Genomic DNA, 19,116 nt, shown 5'->3' with positions numbered 1-19,116 from the left:
ATGGGTCTAGTACGCCGTTCAAAATATTAAGAAGGAGCCACTTGTTGGACTGTTTGGTAACCCTCAAACTCATATATTGGCCCACAAGGCCAAATAAATCCCTCATGTTTATGGATGCAATGTCCCCTTCCAATGGGACAACCTCAAGAAATATCTACAACTTGACCCCCTCAATTAGGTCATGTTTATTGTGCAAAAAGAGTGCAGATTTCTTTTGGGCGCTGATATTTCCCCTCCCCGCCCCCCTTGACGACCGGCTAACGTTAAACGTTAGGATTTAACGTATATGTCACTTTACCACCATTTGACCGGTCTCTCTCTCTCTCCCTCCACACACACAACAGGAACAGTTGGTGGGCCCAACAGAAGCCATTGGTGGAATTGTGGGCCCATCTTTGAACAACGTAGGCCCCGCCCATACCACACCATAGGATAATCCAAACCGTCCATTTGATGGGCCATAAACGTAAATAGGTTGCGTCCCAAAATATCATTTCCATAGGCTGATCCTAGCCCTCCGCTCTAAATAGAAACTACATCTTAGGCAACCTCTATAGATTGTAGGGCTGTGATCATCCTATGGAAATGATTTTTGGGGCACAACCTATTTACATTGTGGCCCATCAAATGAATGGTTTGGATCATTCTATGGAGTTGGTCGTAAAGTAACATTAAGGCCCGTCCACAACATAGGACGATCCAAGCCGTCCAAGGTTTGGATAATCCTATGGAGTTGGTCGTACAGTAACATTAAGGCCCAATCGTAGGCCCCACCGATATTTTTTCAAATTGAAGCGTACCGTCCACAACATAGGATGATCCAAGCCGTCCATGGTTTGGATCATCCTATGGTGTGGTTCGTACAGTAACATTAAGGCCCAATTTAGGCCCCACCCATATTTTTGAAAATGAAGTGTACCATCCAGACCATAGGATGATCCGAGCCGTCCATTTGATGGGCCATAACGTAAATGGGTTGTGCCCCCAAAAGGGTTGGCCCATCAAATGAATGGTTTGGATCATCCTGTGGTCGTACAGTAACATTAAGGCCCGTCCACAACATAGGATGATCCAAGCCGTCCATGGTTTGGATAATCCTATGGAGTTGGTCGTACACTAACATTAAGGCCCAATCGTAGGCCCCACCGATATGTTTCAAATTGAAGCGTACCATCCACAACATAAGATGATCCATCCGTCCATGGTTTGGATCATCCTATGGTGTGGTTCGTACCAATTTAGGCCCCACCCATATTTTTGAAAATGAAGTGTACTGTCCAGACCATAGGATGATCCGAGCCGTCCATTTGGCCACAATGTAAATAGGTTGTGCCCCGAAAATCATTTCCGTAGGATGATCACAACCCTACAATCTATAGAGGTTGCATAAGATGTAGTTTCTATTTAGATCGGAGGGCTAGGATCAGCCTATGGAAATAATATTTTGGGACGCAACCTATTTACGTTTATGGCCCATCAAATGGACGGTTTGGATTATCCTATGGTGTGGTATGGGCGGGGCCTACATTATTCAAAGATGGGCCCACCATTCCACCAACGGTTTCTGTTGGGCCCACCAACTGTTCCTGTTGTGTGGGTGGAGAGAGAGAGTGAGAGAGTGAGAGAGTGAGAGAGAGAGACCGGTCAAATTGTGGGAAAACGTTAGCCAGCCGTCAAGAGAGAAAAGGGGGGGGGGGGGGGGGGGGGGGTGGGAATATCAGCGCTCTTTCTTTTTGACACTCACGTTCTGCTTTAGTCTCGCTCAGTGATAGAGATAGGTCAGCCTAGCAAGATGGTAGCACAAGCGACAACTGTGACAATAATGAGTTTCTAAATATCATCCCCAACTGTGAACCTTCTAGTTGGAATTCGAAATATCCTCCCTAGGACCTAAAAGTCTCAGGCGTAGAGTTTTTGCAATACTTGCCTAAGGACTTCTATTATACACATCCCATGTGACACTGAAAATCGCCTACATAGAGAATAAACATGATTGTATCTATAAATGAACTCGGAGGAACAATTTGACTAGTTCAATTACAATTTTGAGGATATGAATCTTTAACAGTTTCTTCTAGGATAGCATGGACTTGAACAAGAGACTTCGTCCCTAGATTAAATCATTACAAATCCAACCAATTGCGGGAAAATCAATAGATTCTTTTTCGTGATTGACTCATCCTTCCCAAATGCAGTATACAACTCTCCATTATATTGGGCTCTCCAAGTGTGCTTGTTTCCCCCTTCTTCCTCACCTACCATGGTAAGGACCTGTTCGTTTATGATTATGGCAACCGATTGTGAGTGCGAAACAGATTATTGGGCCCGATAATCGGTTTCGCACTCACAATCGGTTGCCATAATCATAAACGAATAGTTTATGAAATAACTCTGATGAGAGAATAAAAAAAAAGGCGCTAAGGGCGTGTTTGGCAACCATTTTTTTACCAGGATTCTCCTTTTTTTTAAAGGGGTGAAGAATGAGAAGAGCAAAAATATCTCAAAGAATCTCGTTCGGCTACTCGGCCTGGTGAGCCCGTTTCGGAAATTTACATTCTCGTACGGTTAAAAACTTGGATTCTTTAAAGCGACTAATAGTCGTTTATGAAGATTCTCATCAATCCGTTTTTGCCCTGTTTTTTGGGAAAGAATGGGAAGCGTTGCCGAACACGCCCTAAGTGACCATTAGGGCCCAACACGCTCTAAGAACCTTTTTGAAAACCTGCTCACATTTTGAGTTAAGATAGATAAATAGACATCCTCTTAGAAATTTTGTGTGCAACCTTCCAGGGTAATATATGTCAACATTTAGAGTGTTATGTGTTTGATTGTCATGAGTTTTGGGTCATAAGAAAATTGTAAAAAGAGAGAAAAAATCATTTACATCAAATTGGTTTCTTTGCGCTAGCCTAGGAATGAGATTACATCAAATTCGTTTTTCAATGCTAGCCTTGGCCAATTTGAAAAATAAAAAAAACCAAAGCTGTTGCCGGATTTTCTTTTTGCAACTGCCATTAGAAGGGGGTAATTCAGTCTCTTTATCCCAAAATTGGGGGTAATTTGGGTGAAGGGTTTTTAAACTTTGAGTTCTAAGTTCCAACTAAGTTGTCTGGCAAATTAGTACCTTGTCCTAGTTTTAAAAAACAAGAGAGAGAAATGCCAGCGACCGAGAGACTGAGCTGGGGACCGAACATAGTGGGTCTTGTCACAATATCACTAGTTACATAAACAAACCCCTCAGGTTTAGAAAAGTCAACAAAGACTGAAATATTTTTTTTTTTTGCACACATGGCACATTCTCATTGTTGGTCTGTCCCATCGCTTGGTGGCCATATCATTTTCCTAAGTAGGGAAAAAATTGCTGCTTTAGGTAGCAGGTTTAACCAAAACGATGCTCCTTGCGAAAAATTCTCTCTTCAAATAAAAAAAACAAAGAAAAGGCATCCAAGTAGAATGAAGATAAGGAAGTTGAAAATTGATTTCCTAACCAACAATCACAGTAACTTGTGAAAAGGTATACATAAAAAAATTTGAGAAAAGGTTGCATCACCAATCAATTCGTTTATCTAAGCAAAAGCAAACGGTGAATCACAGCATCAAATTGCACTATTTTTCAAGATGGAAATGATTGAAGGGACCTGATTGAAGGGCCATCACATAATAAAGACCAAAATCTCAAGATGAAAATGATTAATGCCCCTCATTCCATCACATGAATTGAAGGGAGCTGAATGCAATCGCACCTGGGTGTTCCAAGTAATGAAATGGGGCGCATTTATCATTTCCCTCTTGAAATTTTGGTCTCTAATCTCTATTATGTTTTTTTTTTTTTTTTTTTGATGACGTAAGATGTCCCCACCCCCTTCGGGAGTAGGACTAGTCCCTATAGATACAGGCACCGACCTACTCACCACATGTATCAGGTAAGTCAGGGGCGGGATTCGAACACTCGTCAACAGGGCGCAAGCCGGTGACTTTATGCTAATCTCTATTATGTGATGGCCCATCAGAGAAAAATAGTGCAATTTGACGTTGTCTTTTGAATGATTCAACATTTGCTTTCTTAGATAAACGAATTGATTGGTGATGCAAACCATCCAACCACAAACTGTACACATACACCATACCATAAATGTATATATACTAACGGATGATATTTAATACTTAATCTACCGTAATCAAAATTAAATGTCTTGCCACTACATTTCCTCCACACAACAGAAAACAGAGAAAAATAGAGAAGGGTTTTGCTCAGATTGTGAAATTGGGAATGGTGGCACTGGGCTCGGTTGCTTTGGCGGCTGGAGATGGTTCGATCTCCGGTGCCGGAATCACCGGTTTACCGAGGAGTTCGGCGGGTAGCTCCGCTATCCCTTTCAGGTAGAAAGTGTAGAAGAGCTTGAACGGGAATATAATCTGCTGCAGCTTAACTTGCCCGTAAACCCCTTCAAAAATCCCAGTTCCTCCCGTCACGGCGAGATACGAGTCTTCGTAAGTGAGATACTGTCCTTGTACAGAAATATGACCGTAATCCCCAAAATAGAAACTGTAGATCGCCTCGTATCGGTCTCCTTTTTTCTCAGGGAAGTTTTGGATCAGAACACAGATGCCTGCAGTTATTCCCAAGCGCTTCTCGAGGTTTCCATGGTAGAGCTGCATGTGGGAATGGTTAATTAGACAGTGGGTTTTTGTGTAAAAATTGAAAAGGGTAAAAAATGATTAATTAGACAGGATTTTTGTGCAGAAATTGAAAAGGGTAAAAAGGGGGTGGGGGATGCTTGCCTTGTTGCTGAATGGGACAAGATCGCCGAGGGAATTGACGGGTTTCTGGCTTAGACGGAGGACCGCGGGGCTGCCGCGATCTCGCTCGTTGATCTCGTACACGAACAGTTCCTGAGCATCATCGCCTGTAAGAACAAAAAGTAAAAGAAGATTAATTTACTAGAAAGTAAGAAAGACGGAGGGTTAGTGTGAAAATTAGGAATACTTGTTCTGGACGAATTAGCTGCCTTTGCGGAGAAAGAGTTGTTCACGTTTCTTCCAATTGGTTTGGACAAATCGAGAAATTTGCTTCCTACATTGAAATTTATGTTGAGGAAAGCTTTTGGGATCTTCTTATATCCAAGGCCTCTGGATTGGTTGAAGATGCCAGTGGCTGATGCTATTGGGGCAGCAAGTTTGAGGGAAATGGATGAAGTTCTGAGTGTGGCGAGAGACGCAGCCATGGTTTTTTGGGTGGGGGTGAAAAGGGCTCTCTGTTTTCAGATGGGTTGAGGGAGGAACAAGGAGAAAGGGTGGCTTTTTAAAAAGGTAGGGAGTGGAGCGTGGGGGATTCGGAAATTAATTATGGAAATAAATATTGCTAACACATGTTCGTTAGGCTCCTTCCTAACAGCTTCTTATGGGGATCTTCTTTTCCCACGTGCCCATGATAGTTCCCATTGATTTGACCCCTAGGCACAATTCTTTTTGGGAAATGTTATCATTTTGATGAGAGCACTCCTCAATTTATTAAAAGAACGGTATGGCCCACCTCATAGGATGATCCGAACGGTCAATTAGATGGGCCACAGCCTAAATAGGTTGTGCCCCAAAAAATATTTTCATAGGTTGATCCTAACCCTCCGATCTGAATGTTAGAGGGTTGGATCATCCTATGGAAATGATTTTTGCGGCACAACCTATTTAGGCTACGGCCCATCTAATGAACGGTTTGGATCATCCTATGGTGCGGGCTATACCATACTTTTAATAAAATGAGGAGTGCCCTCATTAAAATACAGTAGTGCTGATAACATTTCCCTTCTTTTATAATATTCTTCATTTTCGTCTTTGAATTCCTTAATGATTTTTACTAAAATACACTTTGTTTAATCTACTGATATCATCAGCACTGCTGTATTTTGATGAGGGCACTCTCACTTTATTAAAAGTACGGTATGGCCCGCACCATAGGATGATCCAAACCGTCCATTAGATAGGCCACAGCCTAAATAGGCTAGGCCCCAAAAATCATTTCCATAGGTTGATCCTAACCCTCCGATCTGAGTGTTAGAGGGTTGAGCTTAACTCTCTATAGATCGGAGGGTTAGGATCAACCTATATAAATGATTTTTGAGGCCCAACCTATTTAGGCTGTGGCCCATCTAATGGACGGTTTGGATCATCCTATGGTGCGTGCGGGCCATACCATACTTTTAATAAAGGGAGGGGGAGGGGTGCCCTCGTTAAAATACAGTAGTGCGGATAACGTTTCTCTTTATAAGCTTGTTTCACATCCTTCGCAGCTGGCTTTGTTGCGTAAAATTCCACTGTTTTTTAGCGGATGATGTCAGCCACCATTGTCATCTAATTTTGTGTCTTTTAATCTCAACCCTCCACAAAAAAAAGTTAAAAGATGGATGCTATCTCATTTTAATAAGCAAAACATTTAAGAGGACGGAAGTCCATTTTCAAAATAAAGAAGTGAACATGACCACCAATTTGGTCAATTTCACGTTCTTTTTGCATTTTTGGGAATTCGAGCTATCTACTTTGTTTTCTTGCGCAGGTGTTTCAATGAAGATCCCATTGTTTTATATCAAACGGATTTCATTTTGCAAGTAACTCAGTTCATTGTGTTGGCGAGCTTTGTAGGAATTGTTCAGTCATAGTTGCATAATGGGAAGCGAAAGCGGGAAGCAAGGGGTTCAGAAAACAGAAAACAGATTGCTGGAAACGAAAAGCAATGAAGAAAGTAAATAAAAAAAATTGTGAGGACCCATTGAATTTTGAGCATTGCTAACAACACGGGGGAATCCATTTTGTGAAAAAAATGAAGACATCGGCCATAGAAGCCACGCCCACTAAAAGACAAAAGAAGGAAGCTCAAATCCCCATAAAGTAATAAATATATCTTGAAAGGGTCATATCACTCCCGCTTTTATTTTCCACACAAGAACCCATTTTCAAAGTGTTTTCCTTGAAAGTTAATATGAAGCATGAAGTCTCATAAGAAGCAAACAAGAAGTAAATAAAAAGAGTAAGATTATAATACTTATTAAAAAAGGAAGAGAATGATTATAATAGGTTAGGGAGGAATGGTTAATATAGGTAAAGATTACAATTACAAAAGAAGGCTTCACGACTAATTAGAATTACAACTTTTAGGAATTTATAGTTTCACATGTTTGTTTTTGGTTGGTAAGCTGGGTTAGAAAAGGAAGTTTCACATGTTTACCTAATGCTAAGCTTTTGGAAAAATATCCATAGAATTCTGACTAAGACTTAAGATGACTTTTCAAGCTGTAAAAGCACTCTTCCTTTACATATAATCCTTAAGCATTATCAAACCGGAGAAAATATTCTTTTTAAAAAAAAAATAATCTCGGAGAAAATATTCTTATTAGAAGAAAAAAAATCTCCTAAATAAGAATACTTTTAACTAAGGAGAAACATGTAGGCAGCATCTGGGAGGCACACTAACCCTAAATTTAGGAAGAGAGAAGAAGTCAGCTTCCAAAATTAGTTTTTGGAGAAGCAAGCTTCCCATCCAATTAAGAAGTTTCCTGTAAATATGATAATAGTCTATGACAACTTCTTATTCAATGTAAAACAAGGTGAGTTTGACCCTTTATCATATTGGTTGTGCAGATATAAATAATGTTTGTTTTTTTTTTCTTAAATTTTCAAATTTTCATTGGAAGGGTATTTTCTAATGCATCGCCTGTCTTTTTATAATGTTTTTTTTTTTAATTTTTTTTTTTACGTATTTTGTATTTTTGTTATTAGTTATTTTCTTACTAGGCAGTGGAAGGGTCAGTCAATCCACCCCTCCACTGCAACGTAAGAAAATGATAAACCCAATACTTTTATTTTTCATTTCTATTATTATTATTTTATTTTTCAGAGACGTAATGTATCAAGATTAAAATGCTCTTCACCATGCGACTATTGAAACCGGCCATATATGGGAAGGCCTTCTTCTCTCCACTTTCTCCTTAATAGAAATTTATTAATTAGAGGCATGCGAGCCTGTAAAGGAATTTTCTAACAAGGACATGGTCGGCAAAGGAAAAAAACGAAGAGAATGAGTGTCAATATCAAAGAGGCGGCATCGAACTTTGGTATGTTTCCCGTGTTGATTTCTCGTTCCAGACAGGGACATCACGTGTTAGAATAATGGCAGCACACATGCGGAAAACGTTGTACTATTATTTTGTTTTGTAGGTTAGATGGGATTGAAGGTCCGACCTTAGGGTTGACGAACAAAGTCTTTGCCATTGAGGTAGAGGCTCAACCCCTAAAAAACGTTGTACTAGGCAAAGGGTTGTATCGCGTTTACACAATTATGATGTGAATAAGGGTTTAGATTTCGTTCGATACTGAGCTTGAGGAGTTTGTAGAATCTTTAGATAATGAGCCATCCCTGCCCATAATAAATAACTAACGATAGATAAGATTTTCCCTATGCATGTCTGTAAACGAAAATAACGACTCATCGACGGTCCTTACCTACTCGGAATCTGAAAACATAAGGGCAATAATAGAGTGAGCTAACACTCACCAAGTAGATTGGCTTCCTATATAAGATGTGGATCAAGCACGAGACATATATAACATGAATTTAAGTGTTTTGAAACATTGGTCATCATTATAAACATGCATTATAAAAAATATTTCATCAACAGTGTAACCAAAATTCCATGCCACGCCATGCAAAAAACCATGTAAGACCCGATAGTCAAAACTATGGTCACTATCACATCCCTTGTGACGGACAATCTGGTTCCAGTTTCACATCCCCTACTGGACGAGATAGGCGAGCGGTTGAACGAGGTCATGGGCAGTATCACATCCCCCACTTGTGGAGGTATACAATTTCAGAACACCTATTGGACGAGGTAAGTTCCAGTTTCACATCACCTATTGGGCAAGTTAGTGGACCGATCTATTGTGAGCACACACTAGTTTCACAGCCCCTACTAGCAAAGGTAATCGCCCCAACAAAGTTAGACTAAGAGATTATGTAAGCACTTTACATCACTATGGTCCAATAGGACCTAAACATTTCCATGAAAAATATCATAATTCCACAGTCATGCGCAATCACAATCATAACAATGCTTGACCCATATTATTTTTCCACAAATAAAACATGTTAAAACATACCTTAAAACAAGTTATGTACATAGGTGGGGTTCTAAAACATTTTTCACATTTCTCAATTAAGGATAAATCCATAGTCAACTGTCAAAACATGGATGATATGCAAGTACATAAAACATGAGAAAACACTAAGATAATAAGACAAGTTACTCACAATGAATATGAACCAAGGACTTCTTCCAAGCACAAAACTTCCAATAACCTCTGTATCGTCACTTAAGGATCATGATAGTCGGGTTAATTCATTATAGGGTGGTTAGGAGCTAAAATTAACCTTAATTGAATATGCATGAGAGAGAGAGAGAGAGAGAGAGAGAGAGAGAGAGAGAGAGAGAGAGAGGTACCAGTTAGTAAGAATTTTGAGTTAAAATTGCCTCCACAATGTGGTAAGATTATGCTTGCAACTCTAAAAACTTGTTTGGAAACTATTTTTTAATTTAAGTACAATTTTAAAATTCGATTATGAAAGGTTGTAAAATATTAATACTTGCTTGTTTTACCAATGTCGTTTGTTTGGTTATTTTTAACCAATAATATATATATATATATATATATATATATATATATATATATATATATATATATATATATATATATATATATATATATTGAAATGGTAATAATTATATATCATAGCAAATTAAGGAGGCCGAGATGGACCACCCAAATCTACAAAAGGAAGCAAGAAAGAAACATGAAAGAAGAAAAAACAAAATACAGAGAAAACCCCTTCTCAGGGAGGAAGGTAGTCGAACCACATAATAGAACCACCGGAAACACCACGCTTAGCTAGCGCATCCGCCTTATCATTTGTCGATCTTCTAACATGCTGAAAGCCAATAGCGGACCCCGCAATTAAGTCCTCAATCTCATAAAAAATGGAAAGAAATCTCCATGGAAGAGCCACCCCACCTCTCAGCCAACGAATATATATATATATATATATATATATATATATATATAAATATATATATATATATATAGAGAGAGAGAGAGAGAGGAAAGTGTCTCTAGTCTCTCCCCTAGATAAGCTTATCTACTCCTCCCTTTAAAAAAACACAGTGGGCTCACGCTGTTTGGATGATCCAAAGCATTCATTTGATAGGTCCTAACATAGATAGGGTGTGCCCAAAAAATCAACACCAAAGGGTCATCCTAGAACTTCGTTTTGTGGTGCCTTGTGGTACCCATTTTGGACACATATAAACGTCCACGTTTGTATGCGTCCATTTTGGACACGGTGTGACCCACAAAATGAAGTTCTAGGATGACCCTTTGGTGCTGATTTTTTGGGCACAATCTATCTATGTTAGGACCTATCAAATGAATGCTTTGGATCATCCAAACAGCGTAGGCCCACTGTGTTTTTTTAAAGGGAGGAGTAGATAAGCTTATCTAGGGGAGAGACTAGAGATACTTTCCTCATATATATATATGTGTGTGTGTGTGTGTGTGTGTGTGTGTGTGTGTGTGTGTGTGTGCGTGTGTGTTTTACAAATGGATCTTTATTATTCACCAGTATATATATGTATACATTTAGGACCTGTTTGGATGCCAAGAAGATTTTGATTTGGATTTCTGACATTTGCAGCCTTTTTGCATTGTGTATTGGATCCGGATCAAATTCCTGGATTTCCATTTCAACGACTGAAAGTGGAAAAAATCAGATTTCCAAATATGCTGTGGAAATAGGTAATTGGAAATCCACAAAGCAGCTTCCTTCACGCTCTTTGCTCCTCAACCTCTCTCATCCTGTAGGAAGTACCCCCATCGCTCTCTGTCTCCATCAACATGAGCTGGCGTATCTATTCATTTTGTATTCAAAACTCAATTCCAAATCCAAATACAAAATATGAGGTATCCAAATGGGCCCTTAGTTTAGTTAGCCCTGAATTTAGGCATACACCTTCTATGGAAAGGTTTCTACTTCAAAATTCAGATTAGTGATTCCTCCATGTGGATAATTATGATGGGCGCCATGCTCAAGTTATATCAAAACTGCTGCTGGAATTTGGCTTACCAAACACACAGATGGCATACCCGATTTCACTGAAAGTTTGACAATGGGTTTTCAAAGATGTCATGTGCCTACATGGAGAAAATACTAAAGTACAGAATCGAAGTAATATTATGAAGAAAAACTAAAAGAGCGAGCTCTCCACACTTAAATGGCAATAAGTACTATCAGAACACTATACATCAACATAGATTTGCATGAGTTGTATCGATTAGAGAGAGCTCAACTTTACCAAAGGTCAATACAAGAAGGTATTGCTAATGTTGAAACTGAAGGTTAGGATCAAGTGCTAACGAGGATAACAAGGTACAAAGTCTCTAGTCATTAGGTCAATGATTCTCTCATCTAGATTGACTTCTCCTTCTAACGAGAATTACTGAGGGGCAGAAAATTTCAGTAATGCTCTTCTGATGGGTAGGGTTTCGAGAGAAGATATACTCAACGAGGAACCTGAAGAGGCAATGTCGGGACAACTCTCTGAAAGTAATCAAAGTACACCGAGAAGTGTCAGAACCCCGTCTTGGAAGTCTTCTCGATACTTCTCTTCTTGAGGATGGTCCCTTTTCCGTTTTTGAGTCGGTGCTCAGTCTTTGTTTGCTCTGGGCTCCACATTTCTTCATGGTTTGTGTGTGCGTGCGAATGCGTGTGCCTGGGAGGGCACCTCGAATGATAAAAGATGTTGTGATGCAGTGGCATAATAGTATTCCAACTAAGTAGCCAAGTGGCAGCCGTGTAAAGGTTCGATTTGTTACCTACCTAGCACATACATGAGGTTTGACTTGGTCTTGTGTTGTTGTATAGGAATTTGGTTTAGTAATAACTATGTCTAATTAGTAGTGTTAGTTAGTTGAGTATTTGCATTTTAACTACCTAAGAGGAACTGGTAGAACCTTGGAAGTTGTCTTAGAAGTTATTATAGGGTCGTAAGACTAGCATAAGCATTACAAAATTTATGTTTAGACCAACAAACATATTCCAAAAACAAAAAATCCAATGTTTTATAAAAGAAACAAATATTGAAACATTACTGATTACTTTATATGAGTGAACTTGTGGGAAAGATGAGATCATGGATTATAATAACTGAGGGGACAAAAAAATTATAGACTTCTTCCTTTTGGAATACAAGTTTTGCAAGCTACAAAAATTTCTCGGTGTCGAGGCTGTTTGAACTAAGGGAGCATCTTAAAATTAATTGAAACATGCATTCTTTAAGAGATAGAGTTAAAATCAATGTTTGAGCTTCTCCTCAAGAAAATCTAAAGCATGCCTAATAGATCAAGCTGCTAGGATCATCCAATCAAGATAGGGTCAATGACAATGGGCCAGAGTCCTGTTCTACGTGGCATAGATGAGGCCAAAAAATTGATCCTCACCATCAATAATAATAATAATAATAATAATAATAATAATAATAATAAGAGGAAAGTTTTAGCTCAAAAACAAATGTGGCCCCACATTTTTGGGGGGATTTAAAGCATTCATTTGAAAGGCCCTTCCACGGACCCTGCCATTTATGGAGGGAAAAAATGGGCTGAAACGTGGACACACATTGTCTTTCCATTTTCCCCTCCACCTTTGATTGGGTTAGGATGCTCATACATGACTGATTTTTGGTACACACCCTATCCGTGGAAGGGCCTTCCAAATGAATGCTTTGGATCCCCCAAAAAATGTGGGGCCACATGTGTTTTTTAGCTATAGCTCAGATAAGCTTATCTGGGCTATAGCTAAGGAGCACTTTCCTCTAATAATAATAATAATAATAATAATAATAATAATACCAATTCTAATAATAATTATACTGACAAGATTAAGCAGATCTTAATCCAAATTATCATCATCAACATTATTGAGAGCATTTAAACTGGATCATCATCGACCCCAACATTATTACTCAAGATAGTCCTAAAAGACATCAACCTTCCGACACACTCGAGCTTCCGTGTAGACGAAGCCAGGACGACAATAATAACCCTTTTCCGGGGCACAATGTTCATCAAGAGAACAGATACATAATCCCTCAAGGGCACATCCCTTCCTCTCAACCACCACTCCCATCCCACGTAAACCCAAGATCCCATCTGTCCATTCCGAAGAAAACAATCCATCTGGATCATACCTCTCCATCGCTTCTATAAAGTTCTCTCCTTTAGACCCATACTTCTCCCTCACTCCTTGAAATCCAACATTCCTGTTCTTCCCCCAATGAGGCAATCCATTATACTTGAACAAGGCCATCTGTTCAATCTCCTCTAGAACATCTTCGTAGAGTCGAGGCTCATTCGGGTCCTTCGAACGGTAGTAAGTTATGTCTATATCAAGAGAATCAGTTGTTTTTCCAAGATAAGCTGTTGAGTTTCGAACAAATCTCAGTAAGAAACCATAATACAGTTCAGTACCACATAGTGCAGTAGGGTTCATGTCTCTTAGCTTCTTTACGTCGACAAAAAAGGCTACTATATAGACCAATGGTATGCTGATGGTGGTTTGGTGGTAGAACAGCCCGTTAATTCTAGGATCCCAGGGACAAACAGTTAGAAGCCCATCGTCTTTGCTGCTCAGGCAAGATCCTAATCAAGACATACATGCCAAATAATCAATGTCAATACAGGTAAGTGTGGAAAGAACATGTTTTGAAAAAAATTTCACGTTTTTTAGATGTCAATTATCTGCAACAAATTTGGCAGAAACACAGCATAACTTTTAATCATGGCCCTAAAACAGTGGAGTCAACTCCAAACCCATCCAAGTTTGCTCGACTCGCCAATAACTTGGCGGGGATAAAAATGTGAAAGTAACCACCAGAAGTTTTGATGCCGGCAATAGGAAGAAATGACCCTATGGCTTGCATCTTTCATGTTATAAAATGTGATAATCTAATAAGGGAAATGATATCAGCACAAGCTGCACAACCATGTTTTAATAATTGTGGAAGTGATTTCAAGACAACCATGTTTTAATAATTGCACAAATGCTGCTTGTCTTTTCATTTTTAATTGGTTTGTACGAGCATTTTCGGAACTGTATAACACTGGTCAGCTCTTTAAATAAAGAAAGACAAGATGGGCCAGTGCAATTATCAAAATATGGTTGTACTGCTATCATTTCCATATAATAACTATGAGAAATTTCTAATAGATGATACCGCCACACCAATGTTCTGATAATGGGAGGAACTCACTTTGTTTGACAATTTCTTGGAATTGTAATATAACCTTTGATAACTGGTTAAACAATGTCAAATAAGGTGAGTTCGCCCCATTGTCAAAGCATCATCGCGTGGATGTCAGTAGCCTTTTATATTAATAGGAAACTGCATTTAACTCGCAGTCACAAGTCCGAGTTGATTCGACTTGAACCATATTCGTGTAGAGTCCAGTTTGGGTTTTCTGTGTCGAAGTACGAATGATTAAATCACACCAACTCTAATAGCTTAAGCTTTTAGAATAATTGGTTCTTTCACATGCTATCAGAGTCATTGCCTCACGGCAGGTCCCTGGTTCAAAACCCAACAAATCCTTGATACTGAAAATACACATGTACGGCTAACCCCAAAAAGAGGGGTCACACGTGAGTGGAGTGTTGAAGTATAAATGATTAAATCACACAAACTCTAAGAGCTTAAGCTTTTAGAGTAATTGGTTGTTTCACATTCTGATTTGTGATTCTAAAAACGGAAAAATATCCGGTTTTATTGCCTTTGTTGTCGAACCTGAAGCCATCATCTTGCTCTGGTTCCCAATCACTGGATAACCTGTGAATTCGAATAGCCCCTCATCATTGTTCTTGAGGCCGGTTCCAAGCTCAAGAATGGCTGCAACTTGAACTGTGGACTGCAAGCACTTTCCATTGGGATTTTGCGTTGCCTCTAATGTTCTCTCTGGAGGAGCAGAAAGCGCAAATAAATTTTTTGGCCACTTTGTTTGGGTGATAGAAAGAGAATTAAATCAAAACGAATTAGAAGATTCCATCTTCGAAGAATAAAACAATAAATTGAAGTGGCAAATTACCTATTGCACGAATGGATTCAACGACCAGTGATGGCTGTGGCTGAAAGCCTATAAAATCGTTCTCTCCTTCTTCGGGCGTGCTTACTGGAACTCTAATATCGACTTTGTAAACGACTCTGGCTTGTGAAGGATACCATGTAAGTTCTCCATATTCAGTTGTTGCACCAAACATTGTAATGTTGTTCTCAAAACCAGTGTCTGGAAAAACCCTGTTCGTGACGGAACGCTTGAACATGGGTTGAAGTTGAAGAGTCACCTGAACAAACATGCCACTAATCTCTATTGATATACACAGCAAGAAAGTGGCAAGGTTGTATCCTAATGGATAACAGATCTCTTTTTTTCTTTGTAAAACAAGGGAAGAATAGAGAAAGAAATTATCTTTTCTTCATATGAGAAAAAAATTGAAATGCTCCTAGCGAAATTATGCTACAAATAAAAGGGAATTTTGGTCAAGGGTTAATAAATGAGGATTAGAGTTGTCAAGAAGAGGTATGAATACTAATGATGCGGTTATTTCTCCATAGGAAACCCTAATAGGAGAACACGTGGACAGAAGTTGAGAGCTGCCATAGTCCATTCCGAACACTGGAGAGATCGATTTGAGGTAAGAAATAGATTTAGAATGTGATTTTCATTTAAGATGTTCTAAGTACATCAATTTTACAGGAATTAGGGGTCTTAAGATAGAGATTTTACCTTCTTTTCGCTTTCCGTCAGATCTCTGGCGAGAGTCCAGAATGATCATTGAGCTCCTTGGAAACCTCAGGTCACGAGATTTCTAAGGAGCCCCACCATGCCCAAATCCAACAAGAAACCAAGATTTTAGAGAAGTTCAAAGGTTGAGAAAAACTCCCGTTATCATGCTCGGTCGACCGCACAGGTGTGCGCGAATCCCCTATAGACAGACTAAAGAGGCAACCTTCAGAACATGTGTCTGTTTATAATATCTTGTGACATCATCTCTTATCTTTAGATGTTCACTACTCATTTTATTAGCCTGTTTAGAAATTGCTATAGTGATACTTTATTACTTTGCTGGGCCTTCGCGCACCCATTGTTATATTTTCATATGCGGAGAATTAATTCTTGCAGAGGCATTCAGCGGGAGCAAAGAATTTTCATTGTTAGAGTGAATATTCTATGTGAAACAATATTGATGGACTTTATGCTTTTAGTTCATTTTGGGATGAAGTGAGATTTGACAATTATTATTATTCCTTATTGGTTTAAGGACTTAGCATAATATATTTATGCCTGACTTCATTCTCGTTAATGATCGTTAATGATGAATTGAATGCGATATCAAACGCCTTGTACTCCGTGAGGTTCGCCCTGCAGGCATGCGTCACTGTCTCTTGTCAAGCTATGGTCTTGGTTTGGGGCATTACAGAAATGTGGTCTCAGAGTGAGGTTCGTCCTGCAGGCATGCGTCACAGTCTCTTGTCAAGCTATGGTCTTGGTTTGGGGCATTACAGAAATGTGGTCCCAGAGCCGGTTGGCTGTATTAAACATGCGCCTTCTAACTTGAGGGTGAGTATTCAAAATGGAAAAATAGTAGCCCAAAATGAACGAATTATGAGCCCAAATCTTGGGTATAATATTACAGTAATATTAGGTGCAGTATTATTTACTTTTCAAAAAATTGGATTACTAATATCTAAAACTAAAGAAGGGGATGAAATTAATATATAATTTTGGTGGCAGCAATAGGTGCAACTAATAATATTCAGAGGGTTGAGCCTCTATCTCAACTGGTAAAGCCTATGTTCCTCAACCACGAGGTAAGAGGTTCAATCCCAGCTTACCTACCAAAAAATAAATAAATAAAAAATTCAGAGGGTTGCTAGCAAAAACCGGAACCCCGTCGGGTGACATGCGTGCAAGAAGACAAAGAAAGAGGCACAAATCCCCACACTAAATCATCGGTCAATTTCACTATCTTCTTTATTTTCTAAATGTGACCCCGTTTAGAAGTGTTTTCCTTGATAATAATAACAACACTACTACCAAACTATGATAATAATAACCGTACCATTATGATGATGCAGCTCACAGCAATATAATAGGTTTAGGGATTTGCTAGGGACCATCGCAGGAGGCATTTCACGGGCCCTGTTGCTTGACAGAGAAGCCACATAAGCTCCCCTTTCAACAGATTTTGTCTTATTCATTTAATTCATCTGAGGTGGCTGCTCTATTATAGAACAGCCGGCCCGCGAAATGCCTTGTGTGATTGTCGCTAGCAAATCCCATAGGTTTATTTCATCTTTTTAAACGTTCCAAGTGTAAATATCGCTGAAACACATTAATACAACAATGAATAGCAAGGTGTGGTTAAACCTAACACTGACTGTCTCAACCAACAATGTGTAAATTTTTGTGTACGACCATTGCCATTTAAAAATGATTGTCTACAGCCATATTCTCTTACCAACCGATATTTATTTTCCACATTTCATTGTGTCTATGTTTGGCAACCGTGAGTTTTTTTTCCATCGAATATTAGTTTATCAATTGGTGAGTAGGGATGGTATGAGAAGGGGAGATTTGAGAAGGCAGGAGTGCGAAGAGGGTGAAAAGTGGCTCAAAACAGGGGGAAATTAAATTGTATACTGAATATTGGTGATTTTGTCTTAGTCACTCTCGGGTCTTTCCCTCTCCCACCCACCCTCACCATTAGATCAGCTAATATTCCTGGGAAAAAAACATTCCTGCTTGCCCAACATGGCTTACACTTCGAGAAGAATTTTTCAAGCTTGTGATTTGCCTTGAATTCGGAATGTGACGTTGTCACTAGACGTTTTCCTTCTTACCAAAGCAAGATCCTTTTGATATGCATATGCTTCTCTACTTTGTAGTATTCTTCCCTAATGATCAAAATTCCCCTAGCTTTCTTGAGAAAACAAACCAAAGGAGGCAATAATAAAGTTTTCTTTTTGAATTATCAGAACATCATACCTGCGAGATAACTCCAAGCACACCCAGAGACACTTTAGCTGCTAAGAGGTCAGGGTCATCTTCTCCAAGGCTCACAATTCTAGCATAGTATCCATTAACAAGAACATTGCTAGGGATGATAAATCTCATCCCCACAACATACTCATGTAGAGCTCCACCTTTGCCGAATAGTGAGCTTCCATGCGAGCCAGTGCTAAGCAACCCACCCAGTGTCACTCCAAGCCACAATGGCGAATGTGGGACTGCAAGGCCTTCCCTGGCGGCCACATCAATTAGCTCGCTCAATGTGATCCCAGCCTCCACAGTCATGGTCATTCGTGAAGAGTCTATGCATACCATTCGATTCAGGTGCTTTGTGCTTATAACTAGACCATCCCCACTTGGACCCCCAGGGCACGAAAGTTTTGGAATGCTGTGGGAGTAGAAAGTGAGAACCTTCATCTTTTGCTTGTGAATGGAGGCACTGGACACGATGAGTAGTAATTCGTTCTCGTCAGTTGGGTAAGAGACTGCAGCGACATGGCATGTGGATCGGTCGGGGAACGCTCCATAGCCATTGGTCACAGTACAATTTGTGTTGTTAGATGTACAATTGATGACATCCCCTGGTGGTGTGCCTGAAACTGTAATGAGAGTTAACAGGGATAGTAAGGCCATTGCAATGACTGCTCGAATGCCAGATGAAGAAGCCATGTAAGGGTGCTTTCACTGCTTTGGGCTTGTGTGGGTGTATTGAAATGTGAAGGTTTTTTTTATTATTTATTGATGTCTTAGGTTACTAAGAATAGATTGAGTGCAAGCATTGGTAAAATTAGGTAATTAATCTTGAATATTAATATAGGAATATGAGAGAGAGAGAGAGAGAGAGAGAGAGAGAGAGAGAGAGAGAGAGAGTAGAAGTGGGAAAGACGGAAAGAGACATGAGGGAGAGGGAGTCGGGGACAGGTTTGAGACTTTATGGTTGCCGGGTTTTTTTTA

At 39.4% G+C, this 19,116-nt stretch overlaps 2 protein-coding genes across 3 annotated transcripts; both read right to left on the bottom strand.

Annotated features, from left to right (window-relative positions):
• Positions 1 to 4,124: 4,124 nt before the first annotated feature.
• LOC143892466 (allene oxide cyclase, chloroplastic-like) lies at positions 4,125 to 5,363 on the bottom strand. Its single transcript, XM_077397096.1, has 3 exons — positions 4,988 to 5,363; positions 4,783 to 4,907; positions 4,125 to 4,653 (listed from the first exon to the last, which is right to left on the bottom strand). The coding sequence occupies exons 1-3, from the start codon at positions 5,223 to 5,225 to the stop codon at positions 4,252 to 4,254; spliced, it is 765 nt and encodes a 254-aa protein (XP_077253211.1). The 5' UTR covers positions 5,226 to 5,363; the 3' UTR covers positions 4,125 to 4,251.
• Positions 5,364 to 12,984: 7,621 nt separating this feature from the next.
• Positions 12,985 to 18,884, bottom strand: LOC143892465 (putative truncated L-gulonolactone oxidase 7, mitochondrial). 2 transcript variants are annotated; one of them, XM_077397094.1, is made up of 4 exons: positions 18,139 to 18,884; positions 15,178 to 15,433; positions 14,880 to 15,047; positions 12,985 to 13,737 (listed from the first exon to the last, which is right to left on the bottom strand). In XM_077397094.1, exons 1-4 carry the CDS (start codon positions 18,829 to 18,831, stop codon positions 13,073 to 13,075), a joined length of 1,782 nt encoding a protein of 593 aa, XP_077253209.1. In that variant the 5' UTR covers positions 18,832 to 18,884; the 3' UTR covers positions 12,985 to 13,072. The 2 variants fall into 2 exon arrangements, with proteins under 2 accessions (XP_077253209.1, XP_077253210.1); XM_077397095.1 differs by lacking the exon at positions 18,139 to 18,884 and adding an exon at positions 15,877 to 16,129.
• Between the last annotated feature and the right edge of the window lie 232 nt (positions 18,885 to 19,116).

Source organism: Tasmannia lanceolata, unplaced genomic scaffold (assembly GCF_043159265.1).
Source record: "Tasmannia lanceolata isolate RefF3 unplaced genomic scaffold, GAP_Taslan_0.1 ptg000015l, whole genome shotgun sequence".
Taxonomy (NCBI): domain Eukaryota; kingdom Viridiplantae; phylum Streptophyta; class Magnoliopsida; order Canellales; family Winteraceae; genus Tasmannia; species Tasmannia lanceolata.
Note: the sequence above shows the minus strand (reverse complement) of the source record. Positions and strands in the feature narration are given on the sequence as shown.